This window comes from Corvus kubaryi, unplaced genomic scaffold, assembly GCF_017639235.1.
Source record: "Corvus kubaryi isolate FWS band 111438036 unplaced genomic scaffold, C.kubaryi_AGA036_p1.0 37396, whole genome shotgun sequence".
Taxonomy (NCBI): domain Eukaryota; kingdom Metazoa; phylum Chordata; class Aves; order Passeriformes; family Corvidae; genus Corvus; species Corvus kubaryi.
In genome coordinates this window covers 9,968,202-9,988,875 of record NW_024581135.1, presented here as the reverse complement: position 1 = coordinate 9,988,875, position 20,674 = coordinate 9,968,202, and the positions used below count along the sequence as shown (strand labels likewise).

The window sequence follows — 20,674 nt, the reverse complement described above, 5'->3', positions numbered from 1 at the left end:
CTAATGATTTTTACCTGATGGATATCTCAACAGATAGTCTTCTAACCTGTAGAAGAGTTATACATGCATGTGTGCAGCAGGATTGAACCCCAGATTACTCCTACTGCATTCCATTTGCACCCTTGCTAAAACTCACCAGCTACTGCTCCCTCCTGGGCAGGTGATAAGAAGCCTTGGCTTTTTCTTGCTCAGCCTCAGTTGCCACACACCCACATCAACATGCTAGAGAAACTTGCTACAGCAGCAATAGCTCACTACAAAATGGGACAAGTTTCCATGTGCCTTTTTTTACCCCTAATGCAATGGCCCCTTTGGTGCTGGCATCTTCTTGTAATCAGGGCTTAAGCCTGCAACCTTACCCACAGGTTTTGTATACCATGCATGACAGTTTGCAAATAGGATATTGAGTTTTCAACTCACTGCTTTACAATGTATTTTTCTTAAGCTTATGTGTCTCTACTGCCCCACATTTTGCCCATTATGATTCTTTCTTGCCCTCTTTCAAAAGCCTACAGTTCTTCAACTAAGACAGAATTTTCTTGCCCTTCCATGCTGAGGGAGGAAAGATGTTCTGGGACAGTGGAGAGGACAACTGGGGTTAAAGTGCCCCTTTGCCTATTTCCCAAATCAGCCACAGGGCCCATTTCCGTTAATGTCATTGTAAATGAACAAATTAGACTGACATTCCTACTATGTTATTTTAATGTAAGTAAGGTTCAGGAAGACTCTGGAGCTTTTCTTTGATAAAAAAGAAGAAACTAAATATGACTGAAAACTTTTCAGCGAAAAGAAAATAAAACCTTGCCTTTTATGATCTTGAAGATTAATGTAATGAAAGTACCGATTTGAGCACCTATCATAAATCCTTTAAATTCAGAAAGCCTATCTCCTTCCTTTGCCTAAACAAGATGAAATCAAATAAGGTTCATTTTAAGGTTTTGTATTGTGCCTAAATTACAGTTCCCTGGAAGAAAGATCAGGGCTTGGAATGAGGCCCGGGGGAAGAGGCAGACCAAGCTGGTGCCTGGGGTGCCACAAGTTGCTGCAGGGCCAGTGGGGGATGGAGGCAGTGCTGGGAAAGGAGCCCTGGGTTGCCCTGGTACAGAACTGTGTAGCAGCAGAGAGAAAAACCACCTCAGTGGCCTTCAGCTGCTAACAAGGGAAGAGGAGAGTCTAGTGCTGACTTATTTAACAGACAGGTCTTGCTGTATAGCAGTTGTTGGCTAATCAGGAAGGCTGCTAAATCACAGCTTTACTGTAGAGAAAGAGCTGATGTATTTGAACACACAGTGAAACTAGAGAATCATGTAAACATGTTGTTACAAAGCAGTCCTTTTGTCTGCCCCGTGTTACTTGTCACTCTTCTGCTTTGGATCATTTGAAAATGAGAGCCTGATTTCTCTCCTTTCCTGGCCCTGGAAAGGCAATCAAACATTCCTGCCCAAAGACCCTTCGTGTGAGTCTGTTCCTACGGGTCTGAAATGGGCTCCTCCCATCACCTACTGACACTGGCAAAAGGAGCAGTGTCTTCTGCTTCTCCTGTGAAGCAGCTGTTGCTGTACAAATAACAACATAATGACCATGGGAGGAAATGACTTGGCAGTGAAAGTTGGAAGGCGACTACTGTTGATTAGTTTAGCAGTCAGAGCCTGCTTTTTTCACCTTTTGCTTTGATAAAAGTGGTTGGATTTCTTACAGCAAATAGAAGCATTATAAAGACAAGTTGTCAGTAGCATAACTCTGCCCACACCACACAAGCACCATTTATTATGAATATGGGGGAAAGCTGTGAAAACATAGGGAATCTGCATATCCACAAGTTATGTACTGAGAGTTGAGTCTTCATCAAGCCTTTAAAGGAGCATCTCCTAAGGGAAAAGCAAAGGAAGTGAGCCTATGATGCCAATGAGAGATAAGTTCTTTATTGATTGAATTGGATTAGTTAATTTAGTTTTACCCAGAGTCCATGAAAATCTAGTTGAAAGGTAAGCTTTGGATCAGCTTAAGTGAAGGGCAACAAAACAATGAAAAGACACAGCCTTGATACATTATCATATTTATTAATTAAACCAGTCATAATGACGAAATCAGAGTCCTGAGCTTTACTCATACATCTGACATGGAGATTTCTTTTCTTGTCACCAGAGGCTTCTTTGTGCCTGGAAATGCTTTAAGATTATTGTTGGAGAACTATTTCTGGATGATGAAAGGATGTTGGTGCCTCCCCAACCTGCTGCAAAACTAACAACAAATGTAGGATTCAGTCTTGCCATAACATTGCAGTGTTGCAGCTGGGACGATCCAACCTTAAAGTGTAAGTAAGACAAATAATAGATCAAAACATTCTACATTCTAGATGAGATGGCATTATTGGTAAAAACCAGATGTGTTTTGGCAAATGTGTACCTCTTTTTAGGGAAAAGTATTTCAAAGGCCTGGAGGAAGAATTCTGCACCCAAAACCATGTCTGGTGTTTCCCAGTTATACCTGCTGAACTAATAAAAGATATTCTTTGCCTTTGCAGACCATATCTCTTTTTGTGATAGCAGTGTGATTTAAGATCTGGGATCTTTGAAATTTATCCTCTTTAGTTCTGCTCATCTTCTGTGATGTGGAGCAGCTGGAGTAGCCTGTTGCTACCCTCCTCTAATCTACCATGGATGAAATGTCAGATGAATTAATAAAGTATGGTTGGAGAGAGAAGTTTTAGTAAAAGCTCACTGTTTTCTATCTGTTCTGTTCTTTGTGCCCCAACAAAGAGAGCAAGGACTGGAACAGCTGCAAGGTTTTGGTGAAAGCTCGAAGTTGGAGGTGCATTAAGGTAATGAAAAGCCACTTTGGCATTATATCTCACTTTTATTTTTTCTTGTCTTTAGATAAGGAATAATCAAAGTGGAAAGGAGGTGCATGTAAAGAAGGAATTTCCTTCTTGTATTTTAATGTGTGTTTTCTCTTTACTTGAAATAAATAGCTTTTGTTAATTCAGTTGGTGGTTAAACATCTAGAACTTTCAAGTTTAATTTAAGACAATAATCCTTGTGTCTGAAAACAAACACACCTGAATATCAAATCTTTCTGTCCAGGTCACGAAACCAGTTTAGAACTAAAAGTTTTGTAAGTAGTTCCAGACTTGGCCAAGTCTTTCATGCCAAACCCCCCTTTGTTCTCTTTGTTTGATGCTTATTGTGGACGCTTTTCACTTTAGCGTATTCTGAAGTGCACAATTTTTATTTTGTGACTTATTTCTTTCCTCTTCTAAAATGAAAAACCTTGGTGGAGGAAAAAAAATTGCAATTGTATGTGCTCATGAATCCCTGTAATTCCAATTATACACAGGCCAGTATAACTCTAGATTGAACTCAAGGCTGGCTATACAGGTCTCATTGAATTTTAAAATATGTTTCTGAATAATGGTTTTAATTAGATTCAAGTGATGGTGCTGCTATTTTGGGTGTGCAGTCTTCACAAGGTATTTGTCCATGAAGATTCTAAAGAAAAAAAAAGTCTTTTTGAACTTTAAAATAAGTTTTTATCACTGGAAAAAGCTGTCCTAAGAGTGGTCAGTGGCACGATAATGTCAAAGTCAGAAATGCTTAGAAGTGATATTGAACTTGTGTTCTCTTTTATTAGCGCTGAAATCTTAGGCTAATGATTCACATTCATGCATTTTAAACTAATGCAGATTTATGGGGCTTCAAGCCCAAAGAGCCATATGCTTCCTCAAGCAGGGAGCCCAGAGTGAACAAGACGCTTGGAAGATGCTCCCCAAAGTGCCTGCCACTGCTTCCTGGCACAAAAGAAAAAAATCTCTTATGTTTAAATACAGTCACGATTTCAGATCCTTGTGGGCTGCAGAGCACAAAGAGCTCATCCATTGCTCAGTGAAATCAGTGAGGATTTTACTATTGATTTTAATCAGTGATAAATCAAGAAGAGGTGCTTTATCCAAGCTGAAGAGTGGAGAGTGTGTTAAAACTAATCAGTTGAGGAACCTTATCCTATGTAACTCAGATCAGCAGAAAATCAAAGTTCTCTCATTCCTTCCTGTAAAATATTTTAGAGAAATGATAGAAGGGAAATATTTAGATGGGAAGTTTGGAGGCGTATGAATCTTTTCTGTCCTGTGGTCTTAGAAGTCTTTATCAAAGATGCTGCTGCCTGTGCAAATGCCATGCAGGTCCAGGGGTGATGTTCTGGTATTTACCGGCCATCAGCCCCTCCTTGGCTGGACTCCCTTTGCTGCTGATTGCTTTGAGCCATAGCAGAGTCTGAGAAAGAGAGAAGGCAATTTCATATTGCCTCCCAGCAGGAATCTTGCACTAAAAATCTAGTGGCTATACTCTCATTCTCCATTACTGTAATATTGCAGAAAAGAGAGAAGCAGCTTTTTTCTTAAATTACGAATCTCTGGTTGCAAAGGAATAAAGCCACTGAAAGACCAATTTGGTGCTAAGGCAACTTCTCTCTGTCCTCTGCTCAATAACAATCTATTTTTAGATGGTTTGGGTAAAATTATGTTTGGCCTCTTTGGCCTTTGACAGAGAATCAGAGTTTGTTTGAAGACTTTTTGGGTGAGCCCAGCACCCCAGCGCTGAGCTGAGAAATGAGGCAGTTCTGGTAACGGAAGGCTCTGTGTGATTCAGTAATCTGCTTTCCCACGCATGTACAATTCAGCCCCGTAAATCTCCTCATGAATCACCTTCTTGTTTATTTTCTACTCTCCCTGATTAATTTGCTGATTTCCTCAGTGCTGATATTCATAATGGGAGGCTGTTCAAAAGGTCAAAATGCCTCCCACTGGGCACTTATTATTTCTTTTTTTCCTTTGCCACTAGGAAACAAGAGTGTGATCAGTGTCAGAAAGGTTTCCTCATGTGTTTATGTTTTTAAGTTAAAACCTGCAGATACCTTGCTGGTTTTTAATACAGTGAAAAAAGAAACAAAAAGCATCGTGTTTCTTTGGATATTCTTTCCACTGCATTGCGAGGAAACATGATCATTTGGTTAAGTCATTCTGAAAACATGTTTTTTGTTGCTGGTTTTTTGATTAGTTGAAGTACTTTTAATTACTTTGATTGTATTGTATCACCTGTAGTACAAAATCATGCATATTTACAGTAGAGGGAGCAATAGCCCCATTACTGCACTATTTCTCTTTGGCTGTAGGTTGTGTTATAGCTTTATAGAGCAGATACATAGAAAAACAACAATTACTGATATGTAATGATGTGTTCTTTTCTGTAGTAAAGTTTCCCTCGTGATTCATATTAACTATAGAAATAATACCTTTCTTTTAAAAAGCAGAACATTTTGCTTATGTTGTCTTACAATAACCTGGATGAGCAGAGCAGCAATACTGTTTCAGCCTGGAAGAGATTTCCTTTTTCAACTGCTACCTGAAAACTATGCTCTTATCAGAGAATTTTAAATTATAATCAGCATATTTAGCACCTTTTTTTTTTTTTTTTTTTGAGACTTGCTGAATGGTTTAAAACCTTTGTGAGTGTTTTGTGCTACCTGTGGTTAACAAGACCCTTCTTGGTGTTGCTATGGAAATTGTGAGGTTACAGTATGCACATTCTGGATCCTCTCCACACTCAAATCAGAGTGGAAGAGGGTGATGGTGGTTCAGCATCTCTTTGTTCAACCACACTTCCCTGAAGCAGGAGGCAGTCAGAAAATTTAGAACATTTTTTGGGTAAAGTCATCTTAATACAGGATGACTTATGTCATATATACAGTGTCTTATGACCTCTATTCAATGCAATCAGACTTACAGGCTGTATCTAGTATCAGCCTTCCCAGACTGGACTTTTTACTGCAGGTCAGATAAAAATCAATGCAGCCCATTTTCACTAATCCTTTGGGTGGTCACTCAAGAAAGATTTCTGTATTGTACAATGTATTTCCTTCAATTAAAGAGGCTCTTGAAAAGGAGGAGGAGGATGTGTTCGGCACAGATGTCAACTGAAGCTTTTCTGTGAGGCTGCAGTGGCTGCACATCGGTGTAGAGCTTGAGTTAGTGCCTCTTTAGATGCACAGGTCTGGATGATGTAGCCAAGAAATGAAATATGCCTAAATGCTGGTCTGGATTGCATCTTCTGCCCCATCTTCACTTCAGCACAATTACGGGAAGGATATTGATTCTATATTGTTGGGATTTTTTAACAGATTGGCTCCTGAAACATGTGGTGTCTTTTGAAGGGCAGAGATGTGACACATCATGGGAAGTAGTTCAGGCTGGAGGACTAATCTTAGGTGAGAATGGAAGGGTGAGGAACTTGAGCTGAAAGAAAAAGAAAGAACGAAAATTTGATTTTTCCATCATAAAATGGAAAAAAAAGAAAGCCAGCAAATCAGGAATATTCCTGTCAGGAAATTTTGAAATTTGGAAGACTGTTTTTCTTAAAATGTAATACTTTGGTTGAAACTTCCTAGTCAGTTCTGCTGTTCAGGCTATAAACTCTTCCAAACAAGGGACTGTCTGCAAATACAGTCTAGATAGCATGTGGCAAGATAAGATCTGATCTTAGCATGTTCTCTAGACTTTACAGTAAAAACGAGACATTATAGGAAAAAAAAAAGTAGGAATAGGGTTTTCCTCTGGTGATCACTGACAATGAGTAAATATAGATCTCAAGAGTGTTGTCTTTATGAAACCACTCTTCTCACCAGAAATGCACTTTACAGTCTCTTTGGAAGGTGATCAGAGGAAGGGGGGGGGGAAAGGCTCATGGCTCAAATGATCCTCTTGCCATTCAAGATGAACAGTCAAAACGTTGTCATTTATTGTCACTGACTCATTTAAAAAGCTGAATCACTAATGCATAAATGGCTCTTGTTCATAACATGGTTTAAATGGAACGCCTCTGATTTAGTTCAGTTTAATTTGGACGTCATGCCATCTTTGCAGAATCGTGTTAGTGTCACTTCCATTTTCTTGTTAAAGGCTGCTCATCAACAATTCCCAGCATCACCCTTTCATTTCACTTTGGCAGCCCAGTGTTGCCTCCATGTGTGCACACTGAGAATTTCTGATATAGACTCATAGAATGGTTTGGGTATCGTGACAGAACCATGGAAACATTGTTTTGTCTCCGTAACGGTGTTATAATTACATCATAATGTCTTGAAGCCATTAGTATTACAATAGAATGTTACAAAGTGTGTGTGATGTGTACACAGCAGTCTGTGCTGTAGCCTTTGTTTGGTTTGTACTGAAGTTTGTTTTGCCGGCCTCCAAAGAGTGGTAGTTTGTTATAAATGTTTACAGAATAATTAGCATTTGGGTATACTTCAGCAAAAAAACCCCGAACTTCCTAGCTTGTCATAAGTAATTGCCTTTTTCTGTGTTAACTCAGAAAGAATTGACATATTAAAGCTATTTTTAACCACAAGGTTGACAATTTATAAACCAATTAATTCTCCACTTTTCTATAGCACTCCTTGAGCATGTCAGAACACTATAAACTAGAACAAGGGTTCCTTGCCACTCTTGTGAGGCAAATAGTATCACTATACCCATTTTACAGAAGTATAAAGGAGAGACTCAGAAATGTGAACTGCTTGAGGTTGTTTTGCAAATCCATAGCAGAACTGTTACAAGATCCAGAGATTCCTGTGTGTGTATGCACACATACACACTCGTGTGTGCAAATCACCCAGAGCCATCAAGTCTTTTCACTTACTGCTGACAACTCTGTCACACAGTTGTTGAGTTTTACTGATCAACCTCCAACTCTATTTTTTATTCAGATACTTTGTCTTTCGTTAGGATTATAGAGAAAAAGATGGAAAATGACATTTCTAAAAACATGGGTAGAAAATTGCCAATTGCAAGAAAATGGAAAACACTGCCCTAAAGAATCAGAAAATACAAATAAGAGTCAAGCACTGCAGTTGTTCTCTCTTTGAAATCTTGAATGAAGTCTAATGACAATTTTGCTTCATCTGAGAGTATTCCCAAAATGAATAAGGATTTGAGAGCCCTGGAACTCAAACTGTCTTTCCTCTGACTTCTGTGACAATTGTACTGGACTCTAAAGGACTGGGTGTCTTTTCTTGTGTGGTGAACTAAAAACAACATCTGTTGGGTAGGCTCAGAAGGAGGTTTTGGTGACCTTTTCATGGATTGGTTTCTTGAAGACTGACAAAGTTTTTTGCAGAGGGAGATTCCTGCTAGGTTGAAAGTTCAGAGCAGATTCTGAGTCAGTAGCTCCTCTGCCTGATGTTAGTGTCTAAAAATGTCCACCTACACTGTTATGGACAAAACCATAGCACAGCAGGGAGGCAGCTCTGTGCCTTGGCAAAGTGTGGCAGATGCAGTCATTTCTTTAGGGACTTTTGAAATCATTTTCATGGTCTTAGGTGCTAAATATCCACAGAAATGTAGTGGAAATGGAGTGCCTAAATCTACCAGGCTCTTGGCATAATCCCAGCATGGTAATGCTTTCCTTCTCTCCTCTTTTCCATTTCACTAATCTCCCTCTCTCCACTTGGGTTTGCAGGAGATAGAAGAGTTCCTAGAAGGAAGGTGAACGTGTCAGCAAGCAGTAGCAGTTTGTGATGCTCTTCCCAGGCATAAGGAAAACTAAGCAAATGCAGCCACTGCTGGTGCAGTGGGGATGTTCAGCTCCCTCGCACTGGAGGGGTTGAAAGCTTTAGGCTCTGTTTTAAATGTCTGCTTTTGTTAGCATCCCATAAACCACAGAAAGTGTCACTGGGCCTGGAACAACAAAGCATTGTGTCCCGGGTGAGCATGGGAGGCCCATCTAGCTTTTGTTTTCTTTAGGGATGTATGTTGGAGTATTTTTTGTTGTGTAATGCTTTCATGGTTGTGTTTCTTGCACCACTGAATGTATCACAGCAAAATCCAATTCAATCTTAAGAATAATCACTTTGTAGTTTGGAGAATATACCTTTCAATACACACCATAATGATCTAGAAGATTAATTGAATAATGAAGTGGTGAAACCAAGCAAGAAAGTATGGAGGACTGGGAGAATGTCCCGAAGGATTTCATAAATTGGATGATTGGGCAATAAGATGGCAAATGAAATTCACAGAAGATAAACACAATAATGCATTGGGGGAAATAATTTAAGCTGCTCCTGTGCACTGATGTATTCTGAATTAGCTGCAACTTCTCAAGTGTAAGAACTCGGTGTTGTCAAGGGTAGTGTAAGGTCTAAGAACTGATGAAGGAGGAAGTAGTGAGGGACATCCTGGGTGACATTAATACCAGGTGGAGGAATAATTTTCTGATCAATGCACTTTACTGAAAGCATGTAGAATGCAAACATGTTGATTTTTAATTCAAGTAAGAAATTGCTCCCGACTAAACTTCCTAGGGCTCGTTCTGGTTACATAATCTAGATCTATGATAAACTGTGTTGATAGTAGTATTTGAACCTGAGATTTTCAGCAATAAAAACATCTTATACTGATCAAATTGAAAGGCGTTTGGATGAAACAGTCTTTTTTATTTTAGAGGGACTTTGGCTTTTAATTTCACCAGATCAGGGACTTTCCTCCAGTTCCACAGTTAAAGTCAATAGCAGACAGAGGACACTCATGCACTCTACTGGCTAAAACTAAATGCTCTGTTGGGCCAGTGTTGAAGATACAAGGCATAGAAAATTTATTTGGTCTAATGAGTTAGACAAGATGATAGTCATTGGTAAATAAAGAAAACTATTTAGTAGAGGACATAAATCTTCATTGCCAAAACTAGGGGTTTTTTTCCCATATTTTAGAAAAATACATACATTAAGAAAAGAATGTGTGTGTGAAACTTTCCATTGACTGTGGGAGAATCAGCAGAAGTATGCATGTGTACCCACACATATATGAAAGGAACAGGAGGCATGGCCTTGGCAAGAGATTAAAATTACTGAAATGCCATTACACGTAAACAAATACGAATTTGTGGATTCCAAATTATATTTGACTGCGTGAATGATAATAATGACTGTAGTGTTTATTTCTGTTGCCTAGGAAAGCCTCATATGTTTGCAATATTGACATTTGAATCTTAAATTCATGTTGTGCTGTTCAATTTTATAACTGATGAAGAGATGTATCTTTGAGATAAAAGCTTCTCCTGGCAGAGCTTACAACTGGTTATTCTTTAGTGCTAGCAGAACTTGGAGCAGAGGTGGCTGGGGTTTGGGTGTCGCTTCTGTGAGCAAATGGGGACCAATGTGGCTATTGCTCAGACTGCACCAGCTGGGAGGAGTTGACAGAAGCTGCAAGAGGAATGTGTGTTCTTGGGCACCAAAGTGTCCTGCTGTAGCTCTCTACCATCCTCCATAAATGGGAATGTGGAAACCACCTCTATGCATAAGATCCAGTAAGGCTTCTCACAGGAGTAAAATTCACCCCGAAGCTATGTGTTGTTCAGCTGTAGATCTAAGAGTATTTCACTGAACCGTAATGAATCTAGCCTTTCCCTGAAGGCAGGAATACACTACAGCCCTGTTGCAGATAGGTTAATTATTATTTAGAGGGGTAAGTGTTCTCTGGAATGTCACAGTTCACAGCATAAAGAAATCTTGTATTTGAATCGAAGAAATATCACTCCTAATACTTGTTTCTAATATAGATTTGTTGTTGGATCTTGGTAGCCAGATGGCCTGTGGCCTATAGCTCAGACTTCTGGCAGCTCTGGAGCGTGAGCTGTCTAGTGCTGGCTATGCAATAAGGCATGCTAGCATAGCATAGCATGGAATTGGTCTCTTCCAGATGGTCACCAGAGCACAGGGAAGAGCTGACGTGACAATCAAGGAAAGGAAGATGGTTGGTTCTTGTGTACAATTTCTAGATTCATTATATCAGTCAGTGATACAGAGCACTTCTTTTTAGCATATATCAGTGTTCCTAAACAGATCCAGATGACCACAGAGGATTTACCCTTTGAAGGAAGGCAGTACTTCAGCTCCAGCAGCTGTGAGGCATTATGTTTTCAAAGAGACTCGGAATCATGTGTGGTCCTAAAGAATTTATAGCACAGCTTCCCTGGAGGTCAATTTTGATACCAACCCCTATCAGACTGACAGATGGGGCTGTAGAAATACCTACCTTGAAGGCAGCTCTTCTGCAGAAAGTATGTCAGTCTTACCTGCTGTTACATAAGTGACCTCCCTCTCAGAGCAACTGTCACAGTGGTTTGGAACATATTGTTTTGAAAATAGTATCTGCAGATACTGTCTTGCCCCTTCTGCAGAACAGTATCGTCTGTGACTTCCCATCTGGTTCCTAATTTTGTCTCCTTCTAAGCTGTCAGCACACCAGATCCACACACTTCTGTATGAATCTTGGCCCCATCAGCACCGGAACTAAAAATACAGACATCAAAGTGGCAATATGTATTGAAAACTCAAGTTACACAGAGGTTCTTTCTTGAATGTTCTGCCACTGAAGCATCTCTTCTAGGGTAAAAAACATTAATACTTGCAATTGTTGAAATGGGCACAAAACGTCATCAGGAATCTTCAGTACACCATATGTACATTATCGTCCCTGACTGTTCGGGCCTCCTTGTGAGCCATAGGAATCCATCCCTGACTTTTTACTGCACGGAAAATGTAAGATACTCTGAGCAAGATGTGGTGGCAGTAGAGACCTACTTTTAAAGTTCAGAGATAAGCTGGGCTTTGAACTGAGATCTGAAGCACCACTGCAGGTAGGTAAGTGCCAAGTCTGGAGTCACCATGGAGAGGGGTGGAAGGCTGGTCCTCAGCCCAGGGTTTTGGGAAGCACAAGGATGTGCCCATCTGCATGGGCACATCTTCCTCCTTGTCCAGTTACAAGTCTTTGGTTGCAGTTACATGTGCTTCTCCTTTATTCCCAGTATCCCAACACCTCTCTTCCATCGCACTTGCCTGTAGCAAGCAATACTGGGAGGAAGCTGGAGCTACTCTCCATCCTTGTGAACCTCTGTTTATAGGCAGCAGGGAAAGGAGACCTGCTGTTAGTGGAAAAGAAAAAGCCAAAAAGACAATAAATGAAGGACAACATCTGGAACCTTTCCAGCCATAGCTGTAAACCAGGCTGAAAATATACCTGGGGAAAGTGACAGAAGAGGAAGTGAGCTCAGCAAGGCTCTTAAAGCCCTCTGGAGAGAAGTGGTTACTTGAAAGCCGAGAGACGCTGAGTAACTGAGCCCTACTCCCTGTGTCAGGAGTGATGACTGCCCCTGACATGTAGCTGCAAGAACTGCTGTGTGTGCCTTTAGGAGTGTGGGGGAAAACTCAAAGTCACTGAATGACTCCAGTGCATCAGACTTGGTCTCAGTAATTTGCTGATTGCTGCCTTCGAAAACACTAATTTTTTTAAAAAAAACCAAACACCCCCCGCCAAAAAAACCCCAGAAACAAGCTAACAAAGCAACAACACAAAATCTAAACTGCCTCAAAAAATACCACTGAGGGGTATGGTATCTTCTGACAGTTCCCCGGGTGAGGCTCTGTAGATAAGACTTACCCAAATCTGTTAGATGAGCAATATTGGTATATTTGCCTAAAAGCAAAATAAAATTTATTTTATTAAATTTATTCATTTGGGTAATTAATGGAAAAAACATTCCCTTAGCGAGTGGAGTCTAGTATGAACATCACTATGTATATTTTCAGTGTTACAGCTATTGCAAAGCACTAAGCTGGATAAACAGCTGCCAGTTACAGGGGCTGCTGGCAGGATTTTCAAGGACTGTACTTCGTAGTAAGGAGTTCTAGGGGATTTTGAAAGGTTGTCACCTGATTCAATAAGAATGCATGACTCATTTGATGTGTTAGCTGATTAATTTTTCGTTTACTAGGGCTTCTGAGGGGAATCCAGAGTTTAAACATTATGGTACATTTACAGAGCCAAAACTTCAGTTTTGTAACTATTTGTAAAAAAAAAAATAGAAATAAACTGGGCTCATGCTGTTTTTGTTTTTGCATACACCACTACTAGTTTTATCATGGGAAGAAACTTCTTTCTCACACTAATTTATACTGGTGAAATGGAAAACAGGTTAGTATTTATGTCCAACCATGTGTGAAATTAGTATCCTACAAGTGCATTGAAATGAGTGCTTGTGGTAATAAAGTAGTAGTCACTGTTTAATTTTAATGCATGCTTCACTTTAAAATTGGTTTTCTGAATAGCTACTATGTACATTTACATTCTTCCTAAAACACTTCAATATTTAATACTTCCTTTTTCTGGTCTAGTTCTGTAACTCTTTCTGCACTGGTCAGAACTTGCCTGAGAGATTGCTTGGAATTTAGGAGCTCCTGGTAAATAAGTACTGCTCAGTATCACTAAGAATCTGGCAAAATTTCAGAATCAGGATTAAATGTTTGCAGGGAACTTAGAATAAAATGTTCCAGCTTAACCATGCTTAAGACTGATGTTCTTTATGTACATAAAAGTACAGTGTAGACTTGGCCAACACAAGCTTCTCTTTTCAAGCCTGATGTAGCTAAAGGAGCCTGGCTGAGGGATACCCCTTTTGTGTTTAGATTTATTTATTTCATTACTTAACAGAATCTGTGATCCACTAGCACTTATTAGCAACTTATTTAACAAATGAATCCAAATAGTTACCAAGGAGAAAAGGATTTTCAGTCACTGTTGCCTCTTCCAGATTCATATCCATAAACTTAGCTAAGACTTGTGTCTTCTTAGATTCATCAGCTGTTCTGCTTGCTGCTAATTCAGTCTAAACTTCTGTGGCCAGAGGGGCAAATGCAGTTCTGAAACTTATGGAGACACACTTGTCTAACTGATGATGCTAGTAAACCTTTGCACTGCCACAGTGACAAAAATATTTTATATTTTTAAAATTGTTTTTCTAATAGTTATTGCTTTCTTCTGGGTGGGGTGACATTTCTGTAGATAAGTGATTATTGCTCAGCTTTCTGTCCATGTTCAGGGAAATTGGCTCTGAAAGCAGGAGACTAGATGGCAACTGAGCAGACATTCCCACTTCAGCTGTGATCCAGAGGGGGAGGATAACAAGAGTAGAGATGATACTGGGACAGGGACTTTGGCAGGGTATTAGAGTTTGCTCTATGCCTGCCCATACAGCTGTTCCACATCTGAGCAAACAGTAGAGCTAAGCCACACGTGTACATGTGAATGTGGCTTCTGCAAAGCCAACCTTGATGTGTGTGTGCTGTCTGTCAAGGCAGAAGTAATCTTTGGCATATACATGGACATTTCAGTCTAAGCATATGAAATGTGTCTTCTGCCTCCTCCATCCTGCCCTGAAGGCTTCTCTGAACACCCTGTTTCCAGGGACTTGTAGATTTTCTCTTGCAGGATTCCTGATAGTCTGGAATACAGATGGAAATTTCCACCTCACTGTGCTTGGTCCCATGTAAGAGCATAGTAATTTCAAGTCTAATACCTAGACATAGGCCTGAACAGGTCTCTGGGTGTGAGAAATTCTTCTCTACATACCCAGAATGTAGCTGCAAATAACTTATTAACAAGGCAGCCCTAGGTGCTTTTAAGACACATATTTGCCTGCTCTACTATTCAGGTTTTCTCTCAATCCCACCTCCTAATAACAGTCTCCATTTAGACATTGCTGTGTCACTGAATGGGAGGGACTTTGGGCACAAGCAATGGTCTCTGCAGCACCTTGCAGACTGCAGCTCGTCTGCTGAGCCTGGCAGGATGGTTTTCCTCCCTGTCCCTTTTGAATGACAACTCTTGGCCCATGTACTGTGTTTTGTAGCACTGGACTCCTGAGCCTTTGTGCAGGACACCCCTTTGCATGTGCCTTCTCAGAGTTCTGTTCTGATTCCAGCAGTGCAGCTGTCCTAGAGCCATCAAATATATTTCTCCTTTCTTGGATCTGCTGTCTTGGAAAGACGAATTTTACTGATTTCTTGTTCACATTCTTCTCCCTCCTCCCATCCTGTAGCATGCAAGCTCATGAGATTCAGCTAAAAAATGTTTCATCTCAGATGCTACCTATTGCCATCCCATTGGAAAACTTGGCTGTAGCAGAGGCCTTAAATCAAAAGCCTGTGTAACAGTTTCTGATCTTTGAGCAGCTTTAGGGGCTGTCAAAAAGAAAAGTATTCGTACCTAGTCATATGAAGTTGTTTGGTATGGATTGAGGTATTTGTCAAGTAGAGCCAGGCAAAAGATTAAAGCAGTGTCTGTCAGTGAAACTACTGTATTTTGGCTAACGTAATTCTACAGGGTTTTTTTCCATGTTCTGCTTTTCAAGGAAACTGTAGGTACCTTCAGCATTATATCTAAAAAGGGAATTATATGTTGCAGATAGTATTTCATTCTATATTTAACAGCTCTTCTTTGAACAACAAAAACTGTAAACTCATTGCTGGGACTTGAACTGAAGTCATGGTGGTTCTTAGTTGTTAATGATATTTTACAGTGACAGTTCTGTTCTGCTTGCAGAGTTAAGAAAAACAGTAGCTCCCTCAGTGTCTGGGTTTCCACTGAAGTTTACTGATATTGTACTGTAGTACTGCCCGTCCTGCATTGCCATGGTGTGTGCATATGAGAGGTGTGTGCAAAATGTGACAGCAGGACTGCTGCTTCAATGATAAAGCCATGAAAACAGTGAATATATTGTGCAGGGCTTCCCTGGCCAGTGGAGCTGCAAGTAGAGAAGAACAAACTTGCTGTGTCTTACACAGCAGAGATGAGCAAGACAAAGACATGGCTAAGTCTTGATAGACTTAAATGAAAAACCTCTCCAAACATCTTTATTCTTTAAAAAGTGGAAATTCCCATTTGTTTTAAATTATGAGAGATCTGGGACCATTCATGTTCTAATGAAGCTTTTCTGTGAAGAAAAAAAAAATCATTTGTTTTCAGAAGATGCTGGTATTTTATACAGTTAAATATGAGTATTTTCACTGGTTTAATCATTAAGCAGGAATCTGTGTAGGTATTGGGATTATCTTAGCTGGTAAGCTAAATGAACTTCTCTCCCTCCCCTCAGCATTTTCTAACACCTTCAGTTGCAGATTATACAGAAAAATGTGCTTTCTGTAGCCTATATGATTTCTACAACTGATGTTGTAGGACACATCTTCAGGGTTCCTAATGAAAGGGGAATATAAATTTCTCTGTCATTGACAATAATAATTCCCTTTGGATGATGCTAAGTCTTCCTTGCCTGTGGGTAACTCCTGTTTAGCTTCTAAGGATGCTCCAGAATGCTTTAACTGTAAAAACCACCAGGTTGTATCAAATCCTGAGTGGATTCCAAGTGCTTCATGAGGAAACCACATTCTTCCCAGCTACCAAACTCACACTCCTGAATGAGCATGTATGTAAGACTCCCGGGGAGCAAATCTGCTTTGGGCTAGTGAATATTCAGAGGTGAGATCTTGAGATGGCATTCAAAATGGTGCACCTTGCTTAAGCCTGGAAGAAGGAAGGCTTTTTTGCACTGTGCTGTGATGTGAAAGGAAGGGTAAATGGTCACTGAAGAAAGTCTGGTGCTTGAATGACTGATTTTACTCAGGTGCTTGTACTGTGGTACTGCCCTACTGCTGGCATGCCTGATATGGAGGTGCTTCTGGCATCCTGGTTGTCCTAAGGAGAGGAGCTCAGAGGCTGCACAGGGGTCTGTAATGGGCTTTGGCAGGCTGGACAGAGCCTTTGTGGTGCTACTTTCTGCAGATAGTTGTGAAATGACCTTTATTAATCCATAAACATAAAAAGATAAATGGCTTCAGTTAAAACCAGCTGGAGGTAGGCATTGGAAATGGCACTACACGAGATATCAGGAGGGAGGGAATGAGGAAACTAAATGCTAGCTGGATCTCTGTAGGATGTTTGCTCTTATTTCTAAGTCCGTGGGTATGACGTATTCTGTTTTAATCACAGTAGTAAACGGTAAGGTCAGAGGAGATATGACTGGGACCTCTGTGCTCATCCTGCCTGGTCAATACTATTTAGACAGTTAAATTTATGCAGGGAAATTTTCAGTCTTTTTATCAAGTGCAATATACATCCAAATCCAGCCTTCCCTTATGTTCTATTGAGAAGAGATCAGGTGGAGGAAACCCATGCTCCTCTTGCATCTAAAATAATCTGGGCTGAAACAGAAAAGGGTCTGCCAGCCTCAACTGCTGAACTACCTACGGGTTGAGAACTGATGCAGACAGTGTCACTTACAACCAGTTGGCTCTGACACTTCTGCTAGCCAGAGTATTTTCTTCCTTAAGATGCATGAGACAGATACCTCTTTTGAAGCTTCAGTGCATCCCTCTGTGCTGACCAGGATTTTGGAGAGGTTTTCTCCTCAAGTCCCTTAAACATCAGAGATTTTCAATAGCAAATGAGTGATGATTAGGCATTACCCCTACAGGATAAAGACACAGAGGCCACAGGGATGTCCTGGCAAAAAGACTTCTTGAGAGTGATGGATGGAATTTTGCAGCAAGGATGGGTTATATCCAAGGGTAATACAGCCAGAGGGGTCATCACACCAACAGTTGCTTTTTCTTTCTAATGGTAGAGGAAGCAAAGATGAACAACTGTGAAGTGTGAGAGTAACATTCCTGTTTTACAGTGGTAGTTTGAATAGGTGAAAAAGCAACATTTCTCCTTAAGCTCATTTTAGAGCTGTTATGCGATTATAGAAGAATGAGGAGCTGGGGCAACTTCAAATACGTGAACAGGAGAAGAAAGTGCCCAAATGGCAAACATCTGTCTTGGTCTATCTCTGCCTGTCTGTGCTTGAAGTCTTGATAGCTAGGCTCAGGGAAGAACATTTAACTCAGCGGCTAACAAAGTACAAACAAGTATTCCTCACAGCACTCCTTTGAAACAGCAATTATTGTCCCAAATCACAAATATTGGAGCTACAGCAGAGAAATCAAAATCATTTAGCGAGCAGAATCAATGTCTGAGCTGGGACCAAGATCCTGGCTTTCCAAACTCCTTTTTGGCTCTCTAGTCACCGAGGACTGTAAAGAATGAAATATGAAGGCATACCTGCAACAACATGCACTTTCGCTGATCGTTTCCAAAGGAATCGTTCCCCAGAGCTCCTGAACATAAAAAACCCCTAACCCCTTTTCCCCACCCCAAAAGAAAGAATATTTTTTTGTGTCCGTGTAACCACATCAGCGTTCACTTTCGCTCCCCGAGTACCTGCCCAGCTGACAGCCGAGCGCCGCGCCGTGCCGTGCCGTGCCCCCGCGGCTCTTCATCAGAGGGGAGACATGGCAGCGGTGCAGCTCGGGGATCCACAGCCACACGGCTGCGGCGTGCACAGGGGTAGGGAATAAAAAAAAAATCCCTCCCGTCCCCGCGGGGCGTCTGTGCCCGCACCTGTGCCCGGCCCGCCCCGCCCGGAGCGGCCGCGCCCCGCAGAGGGGCTGCCCCGGCGGCGGGGGGCGCCGCAGCCTCCCCGGCCGGCCCCGGCCTGGCTCAGGAAGTGCCGGCAGGGAAGCGGCGGGGGCGGCCGCCGGGGGCCGGGCCGGGCTGGGCTGTCAGCGCGGCGAGGGGCAGCGGCGGCGGCGGGGGGAGTGGAGCGGAGCAGGTCGGAACAATAGCGGGTGGAGGGGAGGGGGCCGGCGGCGGCGCGGCTCGGCACCGGCACCCCGCCCCGGCCGCACCGCCCAGCGCAGCCCGGGGGCAGCGCAACCCAGCCCCGGGGCAGCCGCCCCGCAGGCACCGCGGAAGGGATGATCCGAGCGGCGCTCGGTTGGGCTCGCAGCTGAACGCGCCTCCATCCCTCCCTCCCTCCTCTTCTCCCTCCCTCTTTTTCTCTCTCTCTCTCTCGGCTCTCCTCCTCCCTAACTCACTGGATATTACCAGCCGCCGGGCTCGCCGCTGCCTCTCCCCCAGCCATGAATCCCGCCGAAGGGGCGGCGGAGGAAGGCGCTGTCCCTGACTCCGAGGTGGATGCTTTCTTCCGAACAGGTAGGGGAGCCGCGGGGAAGGGGCCAGGGCAGCGCCGGGCCCTTGCCTCCGCCGCGGGATGCGGGGCTGGCGGCTGCGGCGCGGGCACCGCCAGCAGCGGAGCCGCGGGGAGAGAAGAAGAGGGGATGGAGGGGGTCCCCGCCTGCCTCCTCGCTTTGTCCGCCGCAGCCCCTCGGTGCGCCCGTGCCCCCGTCGCCCCTCCCGCCCCCGGGAGGATGCTACCGCGGGGCTGCGCTCCCACCGCCTCGGGAGAAGACCGGCCAGGCCCCCGCCCCAAGCATGCACAAAAGCCCCGCGGGGATGCTCGGAGAGAGCTGCCGCGTTGCCACCCCCTCGGGAAGCAGCGCTGGCTGGGCCCCGCCGGGCCCCCGCCCCGGGCGGCGGCGGCCACCCGGGTACCGGCTGGTATTTGCGAGCGGAGCTGGCTGCCTGCCCCGCCTGCCCCGCTCCAGCCGGGCGAAGCGCCGGGCGCTACCCCTGCCGCCCTCGGGTGGGCAGTGACTGAGTGCAGAGGCGCCCTGGGCAGCCCCGCTGCCGGCCGGGGATGCTGACCTCGCGGAGACGGGCTCGCTAAGTAGCTCAGGGCTGGGCGAGAGCCCGGTGTTTCACTCTCCCGATTCAGAGGATGCTGAAGTGCAGCCAAAGTGTAGCTGGACAACAGCAGAGCGTAGAGGGCCTTTGCTAATGAAGCAGTGGTTAATTAAATGTTGTGGGCAATAGGTACGTGCTGGGGTCCCCACTGCATCATCGCCCGTTTGTGAGGTGGTGTTTGTGTGGGAGCCCCCAGCTCTGAAACATGGCTTTGCACAGGATGAGCATCTCAGCTGAAGCAACTTGTGGTCTGCATGACACACCCCCCTTCTCCCTCACTCCCTCCCCCGTCAAAATCTTAAGAAAGTTTTATAATATTCTTGGTAGATTATTGTAAAGGATTAAGTACTTGTTTCATAAGGGGATTGACCCTTTTGGGATAGGACTGACACTTACTGCCACAGCTGTTTGTCAAGACTGTTTTTCAGCTGTTTTCCTTCTTCAACCTGCTCATTAGCTACACACAATGCTTTGAGCTCCAGTTACAAAAAAGCAATTATATAATCACCAAAACTTTAAAGAAGTAAAATCCTGAAGGCCTGCAGCAGCTCCCTGCTATGGTAGACTGCACCCCATTTATGTGAAAACCCTTTGATCTAGAGGATAAGTATGATAAAGTCTGGCTGTGTGTATCTTATAATCCACAAGTCATTAAGCCATAGGATAACTGCCTGTTGATAGCCTACCTGGTTACAAGATAGTTTCCTAAGTCTCAACAATGACAGATTTGTTAGAAAAAAGAAAAGAAAAATAGCCCACCAATTTTCCTTTTAAAAGAAACGTGCTAATTAAGGTTCCCCCCTACTTTTTCGCTCTCTCCCCTCCTTCACCCAAAGCTGAATCATTTCCCTGTGACACTGCCTTCTCAATGTAAGCATGTTAGCAGAATTGAATTTGTAGAGAGTTAAATCTGTCTAGCTTATATAAAAAAGTATTCTTAAATGAGGGAAAAGCGCAGGGAGCCATGTAGCTAGACATTTCTCCCAAGCTGCTCCCTTCACCTGAAATTTCACCTGTAGATCCATAAATACTCTTGTAACTTGCATTATACATTTAGCCCTGAGATTTTAGAGCGTCTCCTAACACTTCTGCTTCTTGAGGAAACAAAATCACAGCAACCTCAGCTTAGGAGAGGTGCCTGGGTCCTACCCGTGCACTGAAGCATGTATG

The 20,674-nt window shown here is 42.9% G+C and overlaps 1 protein-coding gene and 1 long non-coding RNA gene across 12 annotated transcripts in view; one reads left to right on the top strand and one right to left on the bottom strand.

Moving 5' to 3' along the window:
• Positions 1–1,900: 1,900 nt before the first annotated feature.
• Positions 1,901–18,248, bottom strand: LOC121670806. Its single transcript, XR_006018275.1, has 2 exons — positions 17,981–18,248; positions 1,901–6,286 (listed from the first exon to the last, which is right to left on the bottom strand). It is a non-coding gene; the product is annotated as an uncharacterized LOC121670806 (long non-coding RNA).
• KALRN (kalirin RhoGEF kinase) overlaps positions 18,196–20,674 on the top strand; it is a 483,534-nt gene continuing 481,055 nt past the window's right edge. For 7 of the 11 annotated variants that reach the window (XM_042041538.1, XM_042041539.1, XM_042041542.1 and 4 more), the window contains exons 1-2: positions 18,248–18,265; positions 18,809–18,913. In XM_042041538.1, the coding sequence (XP_041897472.1) occupies positions 18,841–18,913 (73 nt within the window). In that variant the 5' untranslated portion in view covers positions 18,248–18,265; positions 18,809–18,840. Of the gene's footprint in view, positions 18,266–18,808; positions 18,914–20,674 lie in introns of all 11 variants that reach the window. The other 4 variants (XM_042041544.1, XM_042041545.1, XM_042041543.1 and 1 more) reach the window with 2 other exon arrangements.